Here is a 25,705-nt window from a genome sequence, read left to right as displayed (position 1 = left end):
AAATGAGAATGTATAAAACAAGCAACTCATGAAATGCAGGCAAATTTGTAAATGTTGATGTATGACCAGTTATTTGGTTTAGGGATATGGGTTTTAGAATGTGAGCAACTTGAGTTGGGGTATCTATTCTCAAGTGATACTTCAGTGTCATCTTGTAAATTCCTAAACCTCACATCGCGCCTGCCTCCTGGACTGCCTGGAAGAGTACTCTATGGGAAGTACTTGGTGGCTGCTCTACAGTAAGACGGGCTACAGTTAAAAGATCAATGCCCTCTGACGACTGTGGGCAGCAAAGTCCTCTTACGCAGTATACAGTGTCTTTCCCCCGCTCCTGCCTCCCACAGTGCCTCAGTTATACCCTCAGAAAATGATAAGCAGATAGACAAGATTCACTGTAACATTATTTAGAATGGCAAAAACACCTAACCCACCAGATAGTGCACTGGCTAAAATATGTGAAACAATGTCCTTATAATGGAATTCACCGAAGCGGTGAAGTTGTAACATGGGACCGTACTTACCAACCATTTTCCTGGTATACAGCTTTCAAAAGCAGCCTGTAACACTAACACATATAACTACATCCACAGAGCTACATCCCATACCAGGCAGGAAAAGGCTGAAAGGATCTAACATTATCAGATGTTAATAATTTTCCCCCTGGGTGGTAAAAATTTAAATTATACTACTTTGTATTTATTTCTTTAATAAATGCAATAAGCATATGCTAGTTTTCTTTCAGAAATGACTTTCATTTAGAAATCACACTAAATTCATTTCTGCTACAATAATTCTTACTCCTTCCATCCAATCCCATTTTTAAATCGTGCCAAGACCAACGGTTTAGAAATGACACCATAGCATGAACTTTATTTTAAAGCTCATAAAATCTTCACAATCAGTTACAACAGATAAACATTTCTTCCATTTCACACCTTCACATGACAATGTACTGCGCAGTGAGAGAGAATTTTAAAGTTTTGTTCGGCATGCTGCTAACACATTTGAATAGCTTTTGTTTTACTCACTGAATTTTTAATATGAAAGCAAAATCATTCTATTGGACAGAATTAAGTTTTGAAAGCCCTTGTGAAATCCGACAAGTCTCGTTTATAAACATCCACACCCACACACATGCTGAAATGGAGAGCAAAATGCAAGAAAACTACCTTGGCAATAACAAACGCCTAAAGATTTTAATCACAGCCCTCTTGAACAAGCAGTAGTTTGTTTTTCCAAAAGACAAAACTCAATTTCATCCTCAGTGATGCAAATGGTAATACTGCACAGAAGCTTAGTATGAATTCACAATTCCACAGGAATCTGAGAGTTACCAAGGCAATTTTCCCTTTTAGGATCATAAAGACTACAGACTTAAGCTTTATTCTTTTTCCATATAATACACAAAATGTCTAGACATCCTTAAAAAAGAAAATATAAATAGTTTCAGTATGTTATGTAGAACCACATACTATGGCAAAAATATTTCATTAATTGAAGGAATAAGCCAATTTAATATCACTTAGTCCAAGTCCATATTAACAGAACTCTTTTCATTAGGGTAACATTCACCATTCTGATGTGGGGGTTCAGCACCGAAATCGTTTTTGCCTTCTAAATCTTCTTCCTTTTTATCCGTATTTGGGCCGTTTGGAGTTCTTTCCAGCTTGGGTGATTCAATTTTTGGTTTGGGTTGTGTTACAACAGGTTCACAAACATTGTTCAACTCCTAAGAAAACAGAATTGCTCATTAGATTAACTCAGGCCCATCCAGTTTTTTCAACTACTTCCCCACATATGGAACCTGTTATTTTTCTACCAACTCCAATTATACATCAAAAAACTCCATTTTTGCGTTATACTCGCCCAAAACCATAGCTTGAAGCCTCATCAAAAGAGTTCATTTTCTTCCATGCTTTATCAAGGGTTTGCTAAGTACTAAGTAAGTTCCTGACTCACAAACAAGTTCCATTCCAGGAGAACGTTTCTAAGTCAGACTCGTTCATAAGTCTGACAAAGTGAGTCTCACACGAACCCTGTGAAAATTCGCAACTTGAACGTTCGTAACTCGGGGACTTACTGCCTTATTTTATTTAGCTACCATAATATTAAAAGATAGAGCTATGATTACCACCTTACTGAGAAGTAAATGGTTCAGAAAAGTTAAGAAACTTCAAAATAAGGACAACTAGTGAGGCAAAAGGCTAGAATTCAAGCTCCTAGCCTGTGGCTTTAAAAGCCCGCCTTGCCTTAGCTTCATTACATTTGAGTATTATTCCAAACGAAGAACATTTGCTTGTGTTCCTTCCCACCTTCCTTCAGGTGTCCCACTCAGCAAGGTCGTCCCTAGGAAAACACCGACCTGGGTCATCTACGCAGCTCAGCATTTTCTGACCACTTACCCTCCTCTATCCCCCGCCATCGCACTTAACATCACCACATGACAAGTACTTGTGTGCTGCTGCTGCTCTCTCCCTTGAGAATGCACTGAGTTCCACAGTTCACTGACTGTAGATTCAATGTACAAACTGAACACACACTGAATGTCTGATCCCTCAACAACTGCTGGCAAATGACAGGGGCTAAACAAAAACACACAGCTCACCTGAATGAACACACAAACTTAAGAGGTCTTCTGTATTTCTAATATAAGCCAGGTACAGTAAAGAATTATAGGAATAATTGCTACACTGAAGGCTCAAATGGCTTCAAGTTGAGTCCACAAGAGACTCCACTAGTGCATAAGACACTAACACTCACCTTGATTTTTGCTTTTATTTCATGGGCAAGTACAACTGGATCCTGATCAAGACTTCTCTTAGCCTGAGCATTCATGGCATTATTCATCCACTCCATTACTTCATTAACAGACTTCTCAACTTTTTTCATTTCAGACTCATCAATATGGTTGTATTTCTCATCCTAAAAGAAAACAGACTTTTGTAGAATTAAATATGTGACATCTAGTTTCACCCAACTTCCCATTAAGTTCAAATTTATTTCTAGTCCCAAATACCAAAATTTCCTCTATTAAGAATATTTAGGGGCTGGGGATTTAGCTCAGTGGCAAAGCGCCTGCCTGGCAAGCGCAAGGTCGTGAGTTTGGTTCCCGGTACCGGAGAAAAACAAAAAAAAAAAAAAACAAAACAAAAAAAAAGAATATTTACTGCCAGGCATGGTGGCAAACACCTGTAATCTCAGCACTTCTGAGGCTGAGGCAGGAGGATCACAAGTTTGAGGCCAGACTGGTCTACATAGTAAGCTCAAGGCCAGTCTGCACTAGATAGTGAGACCTTGTCTCAAAAAACCAAAACCAAAACCAAACCAAACAAAAAAGAGTATTTATTCATTACGACAACTTTGGCCTAAATGCTCTCAGGCTATCCCTCCCCCCACGTATAAAGACTCACTACCTTGTTTCTGAAGTCAGCTGCTATCTTGGCGTAGTGCTGCAGCCTCTGCCCCAGTTCTTCCAACACTCTGGGGCGTTCCTCGGCTTCCTGAAATCGGACTTTAACTGGAGTGCCAATTTTCTACAATAAAATGCAATAAAGTAGTATTTGCCATACTTCACAAACCTATAGTTTAAAACACAAGCACTACTTTTTAGGGGAGAGAAGAGCCTACCATTAACTCTTCCAACTTGTCAACATACGCTTGCTTAGCCTGGTCCTCTCCTTCCTCATACAGCCAGTCTTCAGTCTCTGTGAGGAGTCTCAAAAAACTCTGATGTTCCTTTATACGAAACATGACAAAGTCAGGGGCAATCTTACTTAGAGGTTTTCACAATAAGACAAGCATCTCAGAAACTCTAAACACCAGCAGGCTAACCACATCTGGAAACGCAGGCCATGCTGGATTCTCTCCACAAAAAATATCAACACTACTACTTATTAGCTTGCTCTAGACCAGTGACGGCAAACCTTTTAGAGACCGAGGGCCAAACCGCAACTCAAAACCCACTTATTTATCAGAGTGCCAATGCTGCAATTAAACCTGAATACTGAGGTTTTAGTTTAGAAAAAAACTCTACATTGACACCTTTTATCTAACAGAAAAACACAATAACAAGTGCTACAGGTTCAGCACCTCTGCAAGTCTAGGTACTATTTCACAGGATGGACTGACATGTTCTGTAGCTTCTCTGTCTTGCTGCTAACGCTATTTGATTGCTTTTGGCAAACTGCTCCTAACTTACAATACTGTAATACAAGTCTAATGTCGGACAATCCATACATTGAATATTTTGGTTCTGTAAGAGCAATCATCTTCCTCTTCCTCAAAACAACTGCATTACAATAGTAAGTTTCTGTTCACTTCTCCAACTATGAAATACTAATAAGGAAGCGTGGAAACTTCCATTCCCATCAGAGAACACATGAAGAAAAAAAACCACTGCTATACAATTCAAATAATGTATACAGTTCTACTCAAGCTGCAGGAGATGAGCCTATTAAGCCTAGCCTACTTGATAACCTCAGCCACAGGACCCAAGGAATGCCAGGGCAAGGCTAAGCAACTACATTACAAGGTAGCCCCGTAATCTCAGCACTGTTACAGAGGCCTAACTTAAGTTTAAATGACGTTTAATTTCAGAATGAGTCCCTAAACCAGCCTAAATTTTATCTAGCCATTTTTTTTCAAGTCTTTCACAGTTGTGCTTCTGGGATTTACTCAGAGCCATAGGGACTGGGAGGTAAGAAAAAGGGTAATAGGAGCGATGGTGCCTGACAGCACTAGAATGATCAACTAAAAAGGTTTCACGAGATAAAACAGTTAGAGCTGCCAGGGCAGCAGCATCATAAAACATAAAAGGAAGTCTGAGGTCTTAGAAAAATAAAAGATTTTTTTTTACTTATCTTCCCAGCCTCCATAACAGGGATGCCATAACTCTGACAGGTTCTCTCTTCTCAATGGTAAAAATTAAATTACTGGGATAAGCTAGAATAAAGTAAAACTGCTCATCTTTAGCAATCCTCTCTCACCATGAGTTTTTTACTCAATTTCTATTTTGAAATTATTTTAAGCCACATCATCTAGAAGCGGAAATGTCAAATGTCGTGAAACATTTTCTATAACACTATCTGAATGAAAACGGACTTTTAATACATACCTGCTCACATATGAATTTTTCATATGGCCCACACAGCTTGTCCCTGAACTCATACACATACTCCTCCACGGCGTTTTTAGCATCGTTTCTTTCTTTTTCCAGTTTATCCTGCATTATCATCTTCCCCTGTCAAAAAACAGGAACGTTTATTCCAGTCCCCTAATAACTCAAGTTAAATTTTAACTATGGTGTTATCACACACAAAAAAATCAGTATGGAGTCCCAAATTATACCTCCTAAGACTTTCTAAAAATTCTAGGTCAAGTTCATTTTATAATACACATAAAATTATTTATTTTCTAATATGTAATAGCAAATTACATAGCTTTCATATAAACCCACTGCTGAAATATAATTTTGTCTTTCTGTACTTAGTTACGCGGTTGTATCATGTTGGCATTAACAACGGCCAATGTATAATGGTCAAACCACTTTGCACTTTTTTTTGCAGTACCTTAAAAAAAAGAAATAAATGCAGTACAATTTACTGTTAAATTTCTAAGCACAATACTCCTATCTCAGTAAAAATGAGTATCAAGTATTTTACCTACTAAAAATTCCATACCACTACAAATAAACCCCAAACCCATATTTTAAAATAGCTATTTTGTGTGGCCTGAATCCCACTGGACCATGCCTAGTGCTATGATATATTATGATCCAGTTCTTCATAAGAACTCAGACTTTCATACCCAGCAGAACAATCCATGACATACATCTCAAGTCTAAGGATGCAAACCCAGCAAATCTTGTTATAAACTGTACAATCCATTAGTTTTGGCTTAATTGTACCCCTAAAACCATATACAAGGCATGATCAAAACATATGGTGAATTTAAAAAAAAATTTTTTACTGTAAAAAGATGCACTGCTATGAATCCCCCTTGAAATACGCCCCCTACCGTGAGCACTCAGTCCCACCATTCTTGCCATTTACAGACGCGGTTGCAGAAGTCCTCCTTCTGCAGTGTCTCCATGTAGTGCAGGCTGCAGCTGAGTGCTACCCCACGCAAAGGCAGGCTCACTAACAACATTACGGTGTGTGCTCCTCTCCCTTCCTGTGTGTACCCTCACCTATCTTATTCGCTGGCTCTAGCACTGGGCAATTTCAGGTCTTCCCCAAAGTCAAAACGACCGTGACAGGTAAATGGTTTAAATCAATTTAGGGCATTGAGGCCGCCCTGAAAGCATAAATGACACAGAAGAGAACTTCCAGATCTGCTTCACAAAGCGGCAAGAATGGCGGGATAAGTATGTTTGAATCGAGGGAAAACACTGTGAGGGGTATTAATAGCCATTCGTCTGTTACTATAATACATTTTGAAATTTAATGTTCAATGTATTTTTCAATCACACTTCATAAAGAGTTAAAATATGAAGAAACATTACAGTCTTACATCTATTAGAAATATCGTACAGATATTAAGAGGACCAAAGCAAAATGTACAACAAAATAAAAACATCTGGTTGAATTACCTACCTCTGTCTCAATGTACATGTTAAGAAGGTCTTTCCCTAACTGCCACACCAAGTTGGCTTCAATAGGGAGCTCAACATTCACCACTTTTATTTTGGGTTTTTTAGCTTCTGGAGGCTGGTCAACTTTCTTTTCATTTGCCTTAGAAAGGGGTTAAAAAAACAAAAACAAAACAAAAACAGAGAAACTCTTAATCTTTGAAAAACAAAAACTATTATTTTTACTGATGACTTACACAAAAATAAAATCCCTAAAGTCATCAATTTGAAATCACCTGTAAGCTCACCTAATTCTCTCCTTTTTTTTTTGGTACCAGGAATCGAACTCAGGACCCTGCATTTGCCAGGCAGGTGCTTATGTCCTGGGCCATAAGCTCACCTAATTCTTACTGTCCATTTTAAATCATGGCTGTAATTAACTTATATATGCTATATTTTCCGTAATGACTTTCTAAGGATATTTTTCTCATAAAGTGGGCCTTGCCTGTTTTATGTTTTTTTTCATGGGCCTTTTAAAACTTTCTAACTCCTTCAGGCATTTTGTGATTTGAAAGTCAAAATTTTCTAGTTCTCCACACCCTTTATAGTCTAGAATGTGACAATAACCTAACATAAACTTTGATGAAGACAAAAGATACTTAACTCTGAGAATTTATATTTTAATCCACATATCCCAGCATTATGCCCACTTTAACTACAAATAGTTCTGCACTGGGTACCTTTTAACACTTGTACTAAACTTGCAGATCATATATATGACCATACACATATTATTCCTACTATCTGCCTCTGAGTCATACCATTCCTCATAGCAACTCTGCAAGGTAAAAAGAAATGAAAGTGTCTTAATATATTAAACAAACAATGTCATGCAACAAATGATAACACAAATTGGAATTCCTAATCTGAAATGCTCCAAAGTCTGAAACCTTCTGAGGACCAATATACTGTCTGCCACAGTGGAAAATTCCACAGCCAACTCCATGTGCTAAGTTAGGCACACTAAAAATATTGTATAAAATTACCTTTGGCCTATGTATGTAAGAAACAGAAATGAATTTACTGTTTAGACTTGGGTCTCCCAAGATATTTCATTAAGTATATGCAAATATTCAATTCCCCTGCCCATTCACAATTCAAAATATTTCCAGTCCCAAGCATTTCAGATAAGGATACTCAAAGTCTAGTTTACTGAAGATTTTTCAAAATATGTAAATACAGGGCTAAAGAAGTTAAGTATCTCCTGTGGCCTTTAATTTCCCAAGGTTTTCTATGTATTTCTGCTTCTTCAGGTTCCTGGCACAAATAACAACGCAATTGAGGAAACGCAAAGCTATATGACAAGTCAGATGACAACCAAGGTGTATCATGTGTTGTGACTGATTAGCATGGTAAAAGACTAGCCCCTGAAGCACAATAATCACTGCCATTGGATAATCTGAGCTGTAGACGCTTTAGTCAAAGAAACTAACACTAGACAGTTCAATCACTTGACTAAAATGACAGAGACAGGACAAGAATGCATGTTTTCTCAGATCTGCACCTCACTGCTCCTTGGCAATTATGTGTCTGCTAAATGCTATAAGCTGATCTATTCAGCCAGGCCGGAATACCTATGTGTCTTTCCTTCCAGTGCTTACGCAAACCCTCCAATGTGGTGTGCAAACCCTGAGAGCAGAATCCGCAAGAAAACTGAATCAGATATTCCCCATACCTAACAAGACACTAGCGTGCAACAGAGATGGGGGAACAAAACGGATGACAGTATGTGCAAAGCAATTAAATCAAGGCACGTCAGCACAAAAGCTAAGCCAACTGCTAACAAAACTGGCATCACAAATATGTACTGTAGTATGGAATTGATGAGGAACCCTCCAAGGGAATGGATAATAATATGTTTAAGGGTTGAGACTAGTAGTCTCACCTACAACGAAGAACATAAGATTCTACCCAATGTCACGTTCTACAAGGATATTCAGATTATCCAAAAGTCAGTAACACTCCACTCAAAATCAAGGGCCCTAATGTTGAAATCAAGTAGCTATTTTTCTCAATAATATCACTGCATAATTCTTACTAATAAAAAGATTTTCAGAAATCTGTCTGAACTTATAGTTCGTATTAACAGCCCTTGAATTAATCAGGACATAGACAAATTAAAAACCGGGACCTCTTACCCAGCTTAAAGTCCATTTTGATCCCACCTAACGATTCTGTAATTTGCTTGAGGGTAAAAAGCCCTATTTTGAGAACGTGAGAGAAAACCAAACAATGACAGGTACGCAATTCACATGCACCTTGCACAGACACAGAACTTTTGCTAAGTATAGGTATCTGGAGTAGCAGTGGGAACTTCTCGAGACTATGTGACCAAGAACTTCAAAGCTCTGATCAGAAGCTGTTATTTTTCAAGGGACACCACATCACTATTTAACTGAGCTTCCAACACCTACTATTGTGGAAGCAGGGCAAAGGAATACGAAGTACTTTGGAATACAATCAGGTTATTACCAGATCATTGTAGTTTACTTAAATTTGACAGATGACTTGAAGAAAAAAATTTACTAGACTCCTGTAGCCCATGTATTTATTGTCTGATTTATCTAAGTGAAAATAACACAACACTGGAAAGTATTTACTTCCGCCTCTGGCATTAGCAGATACCTCTGCCCTTCAGAAGACAACAAATGTTTTGCATTTGTCTCTTGTTACTTGGAGTGGCAGTTCATCAAGAGAAGCTTTTAGGCCTAAAGGAGGATGTTCAATTCCCTTAGCTAAGCTCAAGTACTTCTAACTGATCTGAACGAGTAACATGTAGAAAATCATTGGAAAATTCTCTATAGTATAAAATCATTTGGAGCTTGCTCTTGAAACTGCAGATTTAATATCATTAACGGTTACATGTTGCGACAGCGTCTAATGGAATGAACTAAAGAATCACTCACTTTGTCAGCATCTGGGTTTTTGTTTTCTTCTGAGGTAAGTTCAGATGAAGGGGGAGACTGTGAGGTTTGCTGAGCATCAGTTTGTACCTGGGGCTGTGTTCCAGCTTCACTGTTGTCTTGCTGGATATTTTTCTGAAATGAAAGCCCAGGCACAAAGGATGTAGAAAGCAGGTGTACTTGTATAAATTTAAAAAGTTATAGGGCACCAACGACAGTACACTAAATTCTGAAATCTTAATAGGTGGGCAGAAAAGCTACGGAATAAAAGCAAAATGAAAACAAAGTACTGGAAAACGTCTCAGAAATTTTAAACCTGTAAGAAATTTTGTGAATGACAGTCGTTAACAAGTAACACAGGTAGGCATTTGATTGATGTGGTGACAGTCAAGAACTTCCCTGTAAGAAGCTTTCACCTAACTTTGTGCAGGTAACTAATCCTCAAAAACACAGGAAGTAGATTACTACTACAAGCCTCTTCCTCAGAAACAAACTTCCAAAGCCTACTTTCATTAGCAGCCACTGTGCTTCTCAACATTATCTCCAGTTATATAAAATGGCCAACCATCAGTTAGCTATTCCAGGGCTTATGACTTCAGCTTTCAGATGCCATGAGACTTTGTCCCACTTTCATTTTGTGAATCAGCCATTCTACCTCAAAGGATCTCAAAATAAAGAATAAACGCTACATAAATAAATCCTGTCTAAAAAGCTGGTCAAGGGAAGGAAAATGAACCCTAAAAGCTTTCTGATCTTATTTTTTAATAGCCTTCAATCCCCACATCAGTGTTTGCTATCTTTTCCCATCATTTGAAGAAGGCTTCAACATTCTAACTCTTCTCTGCCCACTGTGAAGTCCCTCATGTTTTTCTTACAAAGCTTCAAGAACATAAGGCGGACAATGAAGTATTGAAAGCAAGGCATTACTGATATCCAAAAGGTATCGAGGGAAGTATATGGTACAAGCCATTAACTCATTACTGTGAAGTTTCCAGACAGGGATAAAACCAAGGGGCCGAAGTTAACGTTCCTTCACTGTTCTAGGAAGGGTTAAGAGTGAGTACTTGACATGTTTCTCGTACACTGTTTCAAGTACTATACTGCCTGCCTCTTCAATCAAGCTACTTATCATTATCTCCCAGAAAGAAACTGTCTTAGACGTAGTATTTTGAGCTTCCAAAAACTCTTCTGTTAACCATGTAGAACTAGTACTCATGCTAATGGAAGTACAACTTAAGATGCTGAGCAGGAACTCTACACACTGTGCAGACACTTTTCTTCCTTCCTCCCACAAAGTAGAGAACAACGCTGAGGAACGTTCTGGAACACCGAAGCCAACTTTGTCACACAATTAAAAAACAATCAGCTTTAATACTTCACCAGTTACATACTAGTCTTTTCTTCTCAACCATCAGTCAACGGCTGACTTAATATGCAGGATTTTAAAAACTCCTCCTGCTCTAAGTCATCACATATGATATACTCCACACTCAATTACACAGAATTTAGTTATAAATATACATTTCTGTGTACTGCATTAATTGGCAAAAACTATTTAGATATAATTCTGATCAAAATTATTTTAACCCTTCCCTACCCTTCTCTTGTCTAACTTAGAATGAAGTCATACTGACAGGCAAAACTCTCTCCTGTAACTTACCTCAGTGTCTGGGTTTTCTGATGGTCTCTGATTCGGACACTCCATGTCTGCTTCAATAGAAGACACTTCATTCTCTTCGGTTAGAATTTTCTCTACCATAGAGGCCGTAGAGATGGTGAAAATGCCATGAGTGTTGACTCGAACTTTGACTTTGACTTTTGATTTCTCTCCGTCTTTCTGTGCAGAAACGTTCTGAACTACGAAGCGACCTAGAACAAAAGTATATTGACAATGTGAGAGCCGATCTCTGTAAAGAAGACAGGTAAGAAGAATACAAATGTTAAGAATCAAAGCTTGAAAGTACTGCTCTTTCAAAATCAAGTACCTATTCGGAACCAACTTGAGTTGTGTACTACAAATATAACCTTGTAAAATATACTTGAAAGTATACAGTATATTTATAATTCTTAGGGTTAGTCTCAGTGTACCATAAAAACCTTCAAAAGTAAGGTACACTTGTTACCTTAAGCTTTCTGGGCAGATACTGGGTGTATGGGATAATGAAAAGTAGTCTCTGCCTCCTATCTTAGTTCTCCAGATGGATGAGCACAAACCAGACGTGAAAATCTGTTACCAAGTCTAATGCAGATGATTGAGCACATGGAGTCTTTTAAGGAGTATTCTTCTGACTAAATAATCAAAATAAAGTATGCAATATAGCAGACTTAAATCCTGGCTCCGTGGCCTGCTATGAGTTACTTTACCTGTCTACACTTCTGAGGGTCTGAGTTAGCATCTATAACGAGCATTTACTATAGAACCGATTGCTGGTGGTTATTACTACGAGTAGTATTGTTATTCTGGAGAAATTATACTAAAAGTATTTTGAGGGGCTGGGGATTTAGCTCAGCGGCAAAGCGCCTGCCTGGCAAGCGCAAGGTCGTGAGTTCGGTTCCCGGTACCGAAGAAAAACCAAAAAAAAATAAAAGTATTTTGAACTTGTTATGCTATGGTAAAACACTGAAAAGCTTGGATCTTACCCTCTATACAATGGGAAATTAATGCACAGAATATACCCTCTGATAATCTTACACTCTATACTGAAAAATTTCTAAAACTTTTCCTACAAATAAGTGTTTGAAAAACAAAACAAAAATGGTGGGTCAGAACATTTTATTCTTAAGAAAGAAAACACAAGTGGTCCGGATGGACTCCTTGCCTTCAAAAGATCTCTTTGTAAAAAATGCATGGAGCAGAGTACTGAGAAAATCTGGCAATATTGGCAAACTTTACCCACAGTTTGGAAAAGAGAGTTACTATCAGTAAAAGTTCACAGACAGTGTAATGCCTCCCCCAAAAAAATGTACCTAAAACAATAAACCTTTAGGGAAGGTTACAGTACAAAAGTACATTCTATTAACAGTCTGAGCGAGGTTTTACATAGGGTGCAATATCCCATAAAAATAAACCATTCCATCTAAAAGAAAGGTTAACACTCTAAGTACAGTAATTCTCTAAGTATAAACTACATCATGCTGAACTGTTCCTAAATACATTACTTGGAAGTAACAGAAAAACTGCCAAGTCATTTTATCTGTATAGGCCAGTGATGGCGAACATTTTAGAGATGTGTCCAAACTGCAACCCAAAACCCACTTAGTTATCACAAAGCGCTGACACTGCAACTAAACCCAAATCCTGAGGTTTTAGTTTAGAAAAAGACAACTCATACACTGGTATCTTTCATCTTAAAAGAGAAACAACACACGCCATAGGTTCACCACCACTGCTATACGCCAAGGTACTCCTCAATAAAAATGAAGAGATTTCTTCTTCACCAATATTCTAAGTAGAAAACAGCTTCACATGGCATTTCACTCAATACTGACAAAAATTTTAAGTTTTTTATATTGATAAGCTAAGTGTTTAATTCATACAACAAAATATATACAATTAAATAGCTTACCTATTTTTGCTTCTGGATATGGAACTCCTTGAGGATCAGAATAGAAAGCTTCTAGCTCAAAAGGTCCTCTTCTCAAGAAGGTGAGAACTTTAGAGAAAGGAGCAGCATGGTTTCGACTAAACACTTCATGAACCCTAGAGAAGAAAGCAAATGGCATTCGGTAGATCAAGAACACCAGCTTACTGTGCTACACAAATGTAAGAGGCCCTCTAAAATATTTATGAATTCCATCTCATCATTTAAAATACCAATATGAAAGAAATACTCTAACTTGTTAATTTTTCTTCTTTATGTTAAAGATAATATCTGAAAGGTTATTTTCTGCTACTTACCCTTCAGTGTCTTCTGAATCATGGTTCCATACCAGAGATATTGGAAAAGGAACTGAGTCTGTGACAGAAAATTCTCGAACTTTAAATGCTGGAGAAAGGATTGCACACTTGAAAAGACAAAAGGAAGGAACATATGATTAGTTTCCACTCCTTTTTAAAATTTAGTACATGTTTGCAGTACAAAATATTTACTGTCATTGTGTAGAATTGGTACATGTACACAACACATCTTAACCCATTTATGTAAGCCTCGTGTTGCATTTTTGGAATGCCATGAACAATGGAACACGATAAAAATTTAAGGAAATAGTTAAGCGGCATATTCCATACACAGCAAAAATAAAACCCCCACGAAACACATTATCTTGATAGCACAATGGTATCATTAATAGGCAGTATCACATATTCTTCCTTTTACAAGTATTATAATGACAGTCTTAAAACTGCTATTTACAGAAACTTTTTTATATGTAAAAACTAACCCAATCAAGTTCAACCATGTTAACTTCTAAACTGAAAACTAGGCCTTATTTGACTATAAAATCCTTAATATAAACTAATATGTGTTTATTTTTACTAATAACTTCTAGATACAGTGTTACTGAACTACTAGCTTCCAGGCTCCTTATTTAATAAGCAGGTTAAAAATCAGGTGGGTGGGGCGGGTGAGGGTATTGTGGACTGCTACTCTTAGCCCTGCACACTTGCCCTGAATTAGTTCCTTATTAAATCAGATAAGCATCCTAAGTTGCTCCTACATACTTTACAGTAACGGTCACTAACTGTGCTAATTAAAAGTTTTACAGCTGTGTTTATTGTGACCCCTCAGAATCATGGGTGCTTCTAATCCCCAGTCTGAAACACCAGCTTGGTAGTTCTTTTAATCTTACATTTACTGAATGTTCTGTATCAGAACACCCATCCTTACCTTATAGGTTTATTTAGAACTAATTTCCTTTTGCCATCTAACTAGACCCCTGGTTACTTCTTTTATTAACCACAATGAGGATAAAGTGAAAACAGCTTAAGGAATGCACACCAAGAAAAGTAGGACTAAGAAATTACCTGCAGTGCACATCCTCTAGCGACTGCTTCATCTGCATTGAGCGTTGTGCTAACATCTTTCCCGAAGAACTTGGCGATTTTTTCTTTGACTGCTGGAATTCGCGTAGTGCCCCCAACTATCTCAACAGCACTCACGTCTTCTACTTTGAGCTGAGTTTGTTCCATCAGTGAGTAAAGGGGCATTTCTATTTTTTGTAGGAGATCAGCACAGAGCTCCTCAAACTGTGACCTTATGAAGTGAAACAACATTTTATAAGCGTTAAAAAAATTTATCTTGGGTTGGGGATTTAGCTCAGCGGCACAGCACCTGCCTGGCAAGCGCGAGGTCATGAATTCGATTGCTGGTACCAGAAAAAAAAAAAATTTATCTTATGGCCAGTATCATCTTATCATTTTTTTAAACAATGAGTCTCATCAAGCACTGTACAGTATTTCATTTTTTGCCTCAGAAACCCTAGAATGAACCCACATGGGTCAACTTTAAGAACTATATTATACAGGTAACATAGGTACAGCAAAGGGAGAAGGAGAAAAATCAATTCTATGAGTATTAAGAGGAAAAATTTTCTTAATATTGCCATTTCACTTCCAAAATGTTCTAAAGGATCTGATTCTTATTATTTTAAATTATTTATTACCATTAACTTCAAAACATCTCTGTGAAATAACTGGACCAGAAAAATTAAAGTAAAAAATACAAAAAAGGCTTCATTATGATAGCACTTAGCAAAGACATTTTATAAAACAATCTTTGCAGAAGTGCCCAAGTTCTAATGGTCTCTCCAGTGAAAAGCCTTGTAGCATGCAATCCTGAAACAAAGTCAGTCATGATTCATAATACCTAGCTACAACTGGCACCTAAGGCTATAGTTTCACCAAGAAGTTCCATTTATTTGAACTGCAAAATTGAAGACATACCTATTCATCTTTCCTGAAACATCTCTGTCATTCATAAAGCATTCAATATTCAGTGGTAGGTCCGTGCTGTTAGAACTCATCAGCTTTTTCAATTTTTCACACTCCTGATAAAGGCGAAGCAGTGCCCGAATTTTGGATTTTGCATCCAACTTGTACTTAGTCTTAAACTCTGCACAAAAATGTTCCACTAATTTTTCATCGAAGTTTTTTCCTCCTAAGAAAGGATCAAAAGCTGTTCCCAGAACCTAATTTAGTTGAAACAACAAATAATGTGGTTATTTTCAATCATTTATAACCAGAATCATAAATATTGTCACTCAAGCAAACACTAATAAGTTTAAGACTTCTATTTAAATTACAACATGAAATCCAAGTCAGGAGAAATATAACTACAAAGTCCTGATTGAATGCTAAATCTCTAAGATATTTTTGCCTTTTATCAATTATCTTAAAAAGTTTCTTCTTTCCTAAGTAAAAACTCTTAAAAGAGTACGCTAAGACAAGTCATCATTTTTACATAGATCAATCTCGGCAATAATTCCTCATTTTTACTTACAGCTCTTCACTACCAAGAAGTAAGCACTCAAAAGGCTCATGAGCTTAAAGTCTTAGCACACGGAACATTTCATAGGCTTTGGCCACACAATTCTGACGTACAACACGTACCTTTAGTTTGCCCTTGTTGAAAGCGCAGGCAGACACTTGAAAAGCCGAGTGTCCCATATCAACAAAGACGACTATCCGAGATTTCTCCTCTGGGCTTGGGAGATCCTGTTTATAAATTCCATAATTCAAGGCAACTACAAAAAATAAGTACATTTCAATTACATGGTTCATATATTCTTAGAAATTCCATCATTACATATAATTCACATCCAGGAAAACTGACTACATGTGACACAAAGACTAACACATTCCTTTTATAACGGATTTTATACTGACTTTCCTGGAATCAATTATTATTCTCTCTCTGACTTTAGAACAATGCCTTTATCAAGCAGAGATGCAGCCCACAAAACAGTGTAAAGACAGTACAGAACCAGAAATATAACCAACCATATGTCACAAACAGTGCTAGACACATTACCCAGTACTTACTTTTAACCACAACCTGTGAGGAGACTTCTTAGACAAAAAATTAAGAATTTAACACAACTATAGCAAGTGGAATTCCTCCAATTTTTTCTTTGAAACAGAGTCTTGCTATGTAGCCCAGGCTAGCCTCGAACTCATGGCACTCCTCCTGCCTCCACCTCTTGAGTGCTGAGATTATCATACCTGACTCAAGTTTTTTTCTTAAGATACAAACCTTAAAGGGTCTCTCTTATTTCTAAAGGTAGAAATCTAAAGGTTGAAACATGCATACCTAACAGCTTTTCAAAACCCTATAAGAAATATTTTACGCATCTATAAACATACCAAGCTGGTTGATGTAAGCAAAAAGGGACTGTTTTAGTCACTGTTATATCGATATCACCTAGCACTACACTTGGCAAATACAGGCTTAAATTAATACTTCTGGAATGATCTACTCATGACTACAGTGCAAGAAACATATGAGAAAAAAGAATTAAATCACTAGTGGTGGCCCCAAGGTAGCTGTGATACCGACAATTAAAAGATTTGGGGAAGTTTCTTAATTATAAAAGCAGTTAAAAAAAATAAAAAGTTATATCTAACCCCCTATTTTCAAAGGCTTAAAAATATATTTTCTAAAAGAATTTTCTAATGATAGTAATTAATACTGTAAATTTGACAAAGTGCCTGGAAGGGAAAGAATTTTTGCTTTCAAATCTAACGCATCACCTTTTAAAAACCTGCTTTTCAGTCTATAATAGCTAAATCTTGGAAACAGCCCAAATGCCTGTCAACTGATGAATGGACGAAGAAGATAGGGGTTTTTTTTTTTTTTTTTAATACAATGGAGTACTACTCTGCCATAAAGGATATCCCTGAGACACTTATAACTAAAGGGGTACACCCTGAGACCATAGCCTTCAGTGAGATAAATCAGACACACCTATGTAAATACCATTGCTTCTCTGGTATAAGAAACCAAAAGTAAAAATAAGGACCAAAATATATAACAGACTTGTAAAATAGGAAGAAAATGTTCAAATGGGAGGGGGAACTTGGGAGGTGGGAGGGGAGAAGGAAAAAGAAAACAATGAGAAAAGGAGGAAAAAATCCAAACAAAGCTTTTGTAATTAAGGGAAGAATGGTTAAAGGGAAGACGGGGGATGGGAAAAATCGTTGTATCACGTGCAGGTATCAATTCCCTGTGATGCACGTGATCACTATTTATGCCTAACATGTACCAATAAACTTAATTTAAAGTAAATAAATAAGTAGCTGTACTTTTCCCTCTATACAAAAGTTACACGGTCTATTCACGTCTATAAACACTTTTCTTACCAGCTGTCATGTCATTCATAAGCCTTAAACAGTTTAAGCCGACAATCTGTGCAGCATCTAATACAGATCGTCTCTCAGCATCTGTGAAGAATGAGGGAACCTATTAACAAGAAAGAGGAAGAATTTTAACTTATGTACAACCCAAAAATACAAATTCCTCACTACGCGCTTGCAGTAAGTTCACGGCACTCCAACTGAGTAGGGGCCTAGCTAGGTTCCCAAACAGAACCAGAGCCTCTGACTTAGCTTCTAGCAAGTCCCTTAGCTTCCAGAAACTGTTAACTACTTTTGAAAGACCTCAAAATTGGAGTTTCAAAGCAAATCTTATTAGACCAAATTTTCAGCTGAAATGAAAGTTACTCAGGACTATTCCTAAGACATCCTGAGAGTCACTTAAATCTAATGAAAAATTTCAAGTGGATGAGATACTGCTTCCAAATTAACCTTAAATTTCTACTAACATTTAGAAACTATAATGCTAAGCCAACATTAATGTTAAATATAAACTATAACGCTAGGCCTCAAGTGAGCAGCACTGCAAGGTAAGAAAGAACTAACTCTAGCACATGCCACTGTCCTTCGCTTTTGCCATTCACTGAGTTCAAAACATTAACAGGTAATGAGGTACTTAATTCAGTAGACCAGCGAAGACTACAAAAATGCTTTTCAGCAAAGCATGATTTTCCTAAGTGGCAGAAGAGTGAAAACAGATCAAAGGGTTTTTTTTTTAAATTTGTTTTTGTCTTTTTGAGACAGGGTCTTGCTATGCATTTCCAGCTGGCCCTGAGCTCACTTTATAGTCCAGGCTGGTCTCAAACTCGCAATGATCCTCCTGCCTCAGCCTCCCAAGTGCTGGAATTACCGGCATGCACCACCATGCCCAGGTAAAGGTTTTAATTTACTAAGGTGCTGACTTATGTTTCTAGTTGTAATACTTGGCTGCCTTCTGGGCAGCATTATCTAAGGCATTTATTAGTAAAAAGTATGTAACAATACTTTCACAGAATCCCGTAACTGGAAGTACCTAAAAGAAAACCTGGTAGACTTCCAAATTTTCTCAAAGTATTTGTAAATGTTTCAGAAAGAGACTGGTTTCTTATACCAGAGAAGCACTGGTATTTACATAGGTGTGTCTGATTTATTTCACTGAAGGCTATGGTCTCAGGGTGTACCCCTTTAGTTATAAATGTCTCAGAGTTATCCTTTATGGAAGAGTAGTACTCCATTGTATTAAAAAAAAAAAAAAAAAAAGGTCCAAAGTGGGTATCAACTCAATTTCCGAATCACAACATTCCTTTTTTCTTTTTTAATTTTTAGGTGCCAGGGATCAAACTCACAACCTTACACTTGCCAGGCAGTGGCCTCACAACATTCCTTTCATCAGTTTTCCGTAAGTTATTCAAAATGTTTAAAAAAGAAGAAATGAAGGGAGGAAGAGGGAGATGAAAAATAGCAACTCTTAACTTTACCAGAGATTATTATTGTCTTTCCGTTGACCACTTTCTGCCTTGTAAGGGCTACCTGAGAAATTTTAGCCCTTGCTCCCTGTACTCTTTCATATCCTGGGAGGCACCACCATAAAGGCTTTGCACGGGGCAGCTTCACAGTATAATGCAGGGACCATCTGAAGCTGAGTCCACCACAGAAAATCCCAGTGAAGAGCCTAAGTATAGCGATCAGGAAGTGACCCTAGTCACCTCGGAAAGCAGAATTTACAACTATCCTTCTGGCATCAAAATAAAATGACTTTTATCCACTTCAAGTACTCTGACAATCCACCTAGCAACTGCCCACTGAAGATAGCAAGACTGCCAAGGACTATGTTTTGACACTACTGATCGGCTATGTTTCACAACTCTTAGCTAAAGCACTAGTTGTCAGCTAGGTAGAATTCTTTCACCTGTGAAAAGCTTGCATGTTAAGTATACAGGCTGTACACTGTAGCAATATTAAGACTACAGATGCACCAGTCAATCTGTACTTTCAAAAAGCCTCACAGATTTTGTTTTAATGCTGCTAGTCAAGAACCACTGTAACTTCTGACTAAAAATACCACTCCAACATACCTTGAAATGCTACAGAACAGAATTATTGACAATTTAGTAGAATTCTGTTCTACAGCATTAAACAGCTTTCCTTAGTTGATACTTCACAGTAATTTAAAGAAGGTAAATTAAAATCACAATCCACTGCCCTGCTGAATACTTACTGAAATAACACAATCTGTTACTGGTTTCTTGAGGTTGTTTTCAGCAGTTTCCTTTAACTTAGTCAACAGCATGGCTGTGACCTGCTCCACACTAAACAGATGTTCTTCATCCATGTACATGACCTATATTGATGGGAAAGAATGTTTTAAATGCCACAGTACTATAAGTTAAGTGCTACTAGCAACTTTCAAGTATCAAAACAGTCTCTCCCACAAATTCTTTTTTGTTTCAGAAAGGAAGAAGAATGGAAGAAGGAAAGGAGAAAAGGGCAAACATTTTTCACTAGATAAAATGGAGGGAAACAGCTAGAGTCCTCTCTTCAACGTCCTAGTTGATACTATTATAGAAGGTAGGAAATGATGAATCACTGGAATAAATATCATTGCGTGTTGATCACAAGACAGAAATGTCTCACAGTTTAAAAAAAAGATTTCTCATTACATACTATTGCTCTCCAAAGAACTCTAACTGGGCTGTCTTGGAACATGCATATTTCATCCATGAGCACCATTCAGATATTTTTTTAAACGCCATCAAATAAACTAATTTTTTAACTGCCAAAATTTAGAAAAAACACAAGATACCAAAGTACATATCACCATCTGAATAATTCTCAAGAGACAGTTTCACATGAATTTCCTATACTTAATGGAGCTAGATGAAAAGAACAAAAGACCCCACATTTTCCATTTGAGATATTTGAGTTAAACATTTAAGAAGTTACTGTTTTTCTCTATAGACAAATTAAATGATCTTCTATTAAAGAATCTACCGTTGCTCAGTCTTCTATTAAAGAATCTATAAAGGTTATTACCTTTATTCCAACTCCACTGTTTTTCATTGGAACCAAATCATAACTTAAGTTTTCCTTCTCCTTCTGAATGAAGGGGTCATTGAATGCTCGGCCATGAAATCGCTTGAAGTTAGACACTGTATTGTTTGCATGAGTGATTTGCTACAAAAGAAGTTGGAGATTTTCAGTAATTTCACCACTCAGTATTACCTGCAGAAGCAGTTTCATACATGGTTATTGTATAAAGAAAACCGACCCGAGGGATACAAGTAACTTTCCCTTGAGGCTCTAAATTTCCCTTCAATGAACAGATGTTATTTGTGCTTCCCCTGACACAGAATGCCAGAAGGAAAATAGGAGTGGCAACACTGTCATCACAGATTTCAAACCCTGCAAGATAATTTTAAAGACAGTGAAACTAAAATTCTGAATGTCCGTAACTGTATCACTTTATTTCACTCTTTCCCAGTTAAACTTGTAAAGTACTATGCCCAATGAAACACTATAGAAAACAATATTTCTTTCTTTAAAAGCTTATTTTTTATAGTCTAATAAACTCCTAAGGAGGCAGGATACACATTTTATGCCAGAAAATACATCGATTGCTACTTTTTCCACCAACAGGGTGGAATGCTAATTATACAAAAAGGTAAAAGATGGGAGAATAATTCAAAGTTTCTGAACTAGTTAAGGTTTTCAAAAGTATATGTATATTTTGGATGATGTGGGAGCCACAATTTTAAAAAACAAGACAATGAACTCATCCTACCTTACACAATTGGTGCATATATGTATTTGTTAAATGAGAGCATACTTAAAACTCTTGCTCAATTACTTTTAGCATCCTATTTATTCAAATTGGATGGTTCACTATCTCTTAGGTGCGTATGTTAAGTAGAAATACTTGGTCTGCAATTCAAGAAAATTGGAAGGAAACAGGCCAATTGTTATGAGAAGTGCTGTTTTTTTTGAGACATGGTCTCACTATGTAGCTCAGGCTATCCTCAGGTGATTCTACTGCCTTCGCCCGCCGAGTGCTGGGATTATAGGTGTGCACTACCACGCACAGCTCAAGAGAAGTGTGTTTTTTTATATCTAACATTTGGGTCATATATTTTAGATAAACTCTAAATTAAAAGGCCCACCTCAGAGTATATATTTCAATGAAAAGTGGCATTTAAAATAACACTTGAAGAGATTAAAAGCAATGACTTCTAGTTATTGACTGTAAAATACCAAGTTTATTATTTACACTAATCTACTTCTTTTAAAGACACGTATACAAACTGGCAGTACCACTAATGCAAACAGTATAGAAGGTGAGCATGTTTATATCCTAAAATTCCTCACAATTCCAAAACTGAGCTGAAATATGTCTAGCTGTCTAGCAGTCTAGTTGTAGTAGGCCAGCTGAACACTTCAATCGAATTTTCCTCATATAACCACAAAGATACAACAAAAACTTAGGTCTGGGCTATCAGTGCCCTAACCAGGCACATAGAGGGGGATAGTTTCTCTCCTTCCCTTTGGCCAAGTCATGACTACTTTCAGTGTCTGTAACTAACTTTCTTCTTTCTAGCCCCCTCCCCCATCTTTTGTGATATTTATTATGTCTTCCACCCTAAGCAACCATATTGTATATATTTAGAGCTCAGGGCTTTTTCAGTAATACCTTATGTATATAGACTCATTTTTTCCATTTTCATTTTTCTTAGTGCTAACCAAACCCAGAACCTTACACTTGCTAGGTAAGTGCCACTGGGCCAAATTCCTAACTCCATTTTCGTTTTCTTTTCTTTTCTCTTTTTAAAGGGGGGCATTGAAATAGTGTCTTACTGTGTAGTACAGGCTGGCCTTGAACTCACTATGTAGCAGAGGCTGGCCTTGAATTCACATCAATCCTCCCGCCTCAGCCTTCCTGGGATTACAGGTATGTGCCACCAGGCCAGGAAACTACATTTTCTTAAAAGTGGAATCTCAAAAAACATTTCATTCCCCTTCTTCCTAACCCCAAAGGATTTAAATCAGTGCTGTTAAACAGAATTATAATATGAATGTAATAAATGTAAGTTTTATACTGTTAAACAGAATTGTAATACAAATATAATAAAATGTAAGTTTTCTACTAGCCAGATGAAAAACTAGTAACAGATAAGATTAGAACTGAGGAGAGATTTTTTAAGTCTTCAAAATCTCATATGTATTTTACACTTCTATTTCAATTCAGACTAGCTGCTCAACAGCCACATACAGCAAATAATTACTATATTAGACAGCATACATCTGGACAAAGAGTGTGCCCATCCCAACAATTACTCAATAACCTGAAAACATTTTTAAACACAGAACTTCTTAGAAGTACCTTCCATTAAAGAAACCTTTTAACTTTTATAGACTATCATGGGAAAGGCACAAGAAAATTTTCAAGCGTCGTGTTCATAATCTTAAAAAATTAGAGAAAAGGTAGCAGAATTACTAGAAATTAAAATTGGCAGACTGGAAAGGTCAAGCAGAAATCATTCAACAGAACAAGAGAAAAGGAGCAGGGGAAAAATAATCATCTGAGCGTTCATAAATACTATATGAATTGCATTTTTAAAGCTCAAAAATTGACAGGCTTACCTGCTTCCCACTCTCGCGGGCCTCCTAATTTCCCTTTTAAAACCTCTTCCTTTAAAAATGATAGAAATTCTCTTAAAGAACATACCTGATTTTTGGCTGCAACTCCAATTGTTCTGTTTTTTGATCCAAATGATATGACTGATCTAGAAGGAAAACAAACCAAACTTTCAAAAACATTCAATATAAACGTGGACAAGAGGGAAATTCTAATATAAATTTTAAATTCTCTAATGTTGCAGTGGGAGACTCTTGTATAATTTGGAAGTCGACAGCTTTTATCAGGTGCAGGGGTGAGTTCCCACTCAAAGCTGCACTGAGAATCTAATCTAGGGACAGTCCTACTACCCCAAGAAGTCTGCTCATGGCTCAGGGAACATTTTCCAATACTTCAAATAGAAGTGTGATTTGTCAAATCCTCAAGTACTAGAAAGTGAGTATTCTCTCAGAAATATTTTGAGCAAGTATTATTATACCTGACCTACACACAAGCAACAAAAACCATGGTGTAACTCTACCTCTCAGTCGCTGACTCTGTACAAATCTAAATGTCACCGTCATACCTATTTTTGTCCTGACATACCCTCTGTCTCTTTAGGATTCAACAGTTTTTATTATAAACCCAAGCAAAGGAACCTAAGTTATGTCTCTGGAGTTTAAGAGACCAAAAGAGGTTCTGATCTGGAAGATTCTACGTGAGAAGGCCAGGGAAAAACGATGCAGAACAATTCACAGCAGAGGGGAACATGAACATTGTTGTAAAAGACTGGATAATCAGTTACATTAAGTCTGCTCTCAGAGATGAAAAACAATGTGAGACAAGCTTTCTCGGCAACGGAGATGGAATGCGTAGTAACAGCAGAGACAAGATCAAGAAAAATCTTGTGAGGAGGAGGTAGTGATTAGAGTTTTGGATCTGAGGGATAATTGAATTGTGCATTACTAATCCAACCTAATCTAATTTTGGACTAGTTACTCCTACGTAGGTAAATGAGATGAGTAAAAGGAGAACACACTGAGGACATTTAAATTTGCTGCACTAGAAGCACCCAGGTCCTAGATTATCTATGCAGGTGCTAAACAGCATCCTCAAAGCCAGGTAGATGTTCAGATACTAGGCCTTTAAGCTATAGTCCAAAAACACTATTACCCTAAATCAAGAGGGACCTACACATTTCCCAAAAGGTTAACCAAATTAACTGTAATAAATAAGGGTTAACAACAGCCAAGGCAACTGAGTCGACCATCTACGTAAAGTGCATTAAACATAATTCTAATGCGACCCTCAGTTTGCATTTTCAAAACCATATCTAGCATGCACTCTATTCACATAACAATTTTTTCGTGTTCTCCTTTCAGCTTCTTTTATTGGACCAAAGAGAACAAAGATGTGAACTATACCTAGGCATGAAAATCGGAAACAGTCGTCTCTCTCACTAAATTCTAATCACAGTCTTAACACTGTCAAAGGATAGAGAACTGTGGATTTACAAAGAGGTCAGAGGTAAATGCACGGGCTGTGCAGAGCATTACAGTGAAGAGCAGTTCGATGTTTGCTCTTTTTCTGATTTTCCAGTCCCTTTCATTAAAGGTTCAGCTGTACAAACAAAAAACCCGTACAAAGCCAGGCATTTCACTTTTGGGCTCCATGTTTCGGTTTACACTGACAAGCCTGGGCTTAGTGCATGGCGGGGGCACCATAACTGCAGTCATTTTCTTGAAAAGTAAGCAACCGCTTTCATCAACGGGATGTTTGTATACATTCTCTTCAGGAGCATTTTTTAAAAAAACAAACCTGAAAAAGCTGCTTTTTGAAATGTCGTTGGTCCACCCCTGATGCTATACAATTTAATCCAGCGACATCCTTCTCATAAAGTTCTAGAACAATAGTATGTCGTTTTCATGTCTTTTAAAATGCAGAAAATAAATGCCTAGAATCCCTTACGAATGGCTCCCACAGTGAGTAATAAAGGTCGTTACCATGTTCCAAAAATTATTCTGGGCACTAAGGCAACAATATTAGCAACAAAGTGAAGTAGGGATGCATTAATCTCTCACAGACCGCTAAGTCTGGGCTCCCCCAAGACAAGGAGGAGCGGAGACTGGAAGCTTCCAGGTCATTTAGAGCTTCACAATGCGGAAGCAAGGGCTGAGCAGCCCGGGCCCGCGGTGCGCAAAGATTTGCGCGGAGGGAGGGGGACAAGGTGGGGGCGGCTCTGCCAGCTCGGAGAAGCCGGATGGGGGCCGCGGATGGGG

At 37.4% G+C, this 25,705-nt stretch overlaps 1 protein-coding gene across 5 annotated transcripts in view; it reads right to left on the bottom strand.

Annotated features, from left to right (window-relative positions):
* Positions 1 to 842: 842 nt before the first annotated feature.
* The window catches only part of Hsph1 (heat shock 105kDa/110kDa protein 1), a 25,819-nt gene continuing 956 nt past the window's right edge, over positions 843 to 25,705 (bottom strand). For 2 of the 5 annotated variants that reach the window (XM_005387734.2, XM_005387735.1), the window contains exons 2-18: positions 23,538 to 23,595; positions 20,852 to 20,992; positions 20,037 to 20,159; positions 17,828 to 17,927; positions 16,079 to 16,212; positions 15,413 to 15,657; positions 14,495 to 14,723; positions 13,430 to 13,536; positions 13,098 to 13,231; positions 11,192 to 11,400; positions 9,535 to 9,666; positions 6,594 to 6,731; positions 5,114 to 5,239; positions 3,628 to 3,735; positions 3,414 to 3,533; positions 2,761 to 2,922; positions 843 to 1,729 (exon numbers count right to left, since the gene is read on the bottom strand). In XM_005387734.2, the coding sequence (XP_005387791.1) occupies positions 1,523 to 1,729; positions 2,761 to 2,922; positions 3,414 to 3,533; positions 3,628 to 3,735; positions 5,114 to 5,239; positions 6,594 to 6,731; positions 9,535 to 9,666; positions 11,192 to 11,400; positions 13,098 to 13,231; positions 13,430 to 13,536; positions 14,495 to 14,723; positions 15,413 to 15,657; positions 16,079 to 16,212; positions 17,828 to 17,927; positions 20,037 to 20,159; positions 20,852 to 20,992; positions 23,538 to 23,595 (2,473 nt within the window). In that variant the 3' untranslated portion in view covers positions 843 to 1,522. The remainder of the gene's footprint in view (positions 1,730 to 2,760; positions 2,923 to 3,413; positions 3,534 to 3,627; positions 3,736 to 5,113; positions 5,240 to 6,593; positions 6,732 to 9,534; positions 9,667 to 11,191; positions 11,401 to 13,097; positions 13,232 to 13,429; positions 13,537 to 14,494; positions 14,724 to 15,412; positions 15,658 to 16,078; positions 16,213 to 17,827; positions 17,928 to 20,036; positions 20,160 to 20,851; positions 20,993 to 23,537; positions 23,596 to 25,705) is intronic. The other 3 variants (XM_013515822.1, XM_013515823.1, XM_013515821.1) reach the window with 2 other exon arrangements.

The sequence above is a fragment of the Chinchilla lanigera genome, unplaced genomic scaffold, assembly GCF_000276665.1.
Source record: "Chinchilla lanigera isolate Chin_1 unplaced genomic scaffold, ChiLan1.0 scaffold00030, whole genome shotgun sequence".
Classification (NCBI taxonomy): domain Eukaryota; kingdom Metazoa; phylum Chordata; class Mammalia; order Rodentia; family Chinchillidae; genus Chinchilla; species Chinchilla lanigera.
The sequence above is the reverse complement of the archived record's forward strand: the minus strand, read 5'-3'. Positions and strand labels throughout refer to the sequence as shown.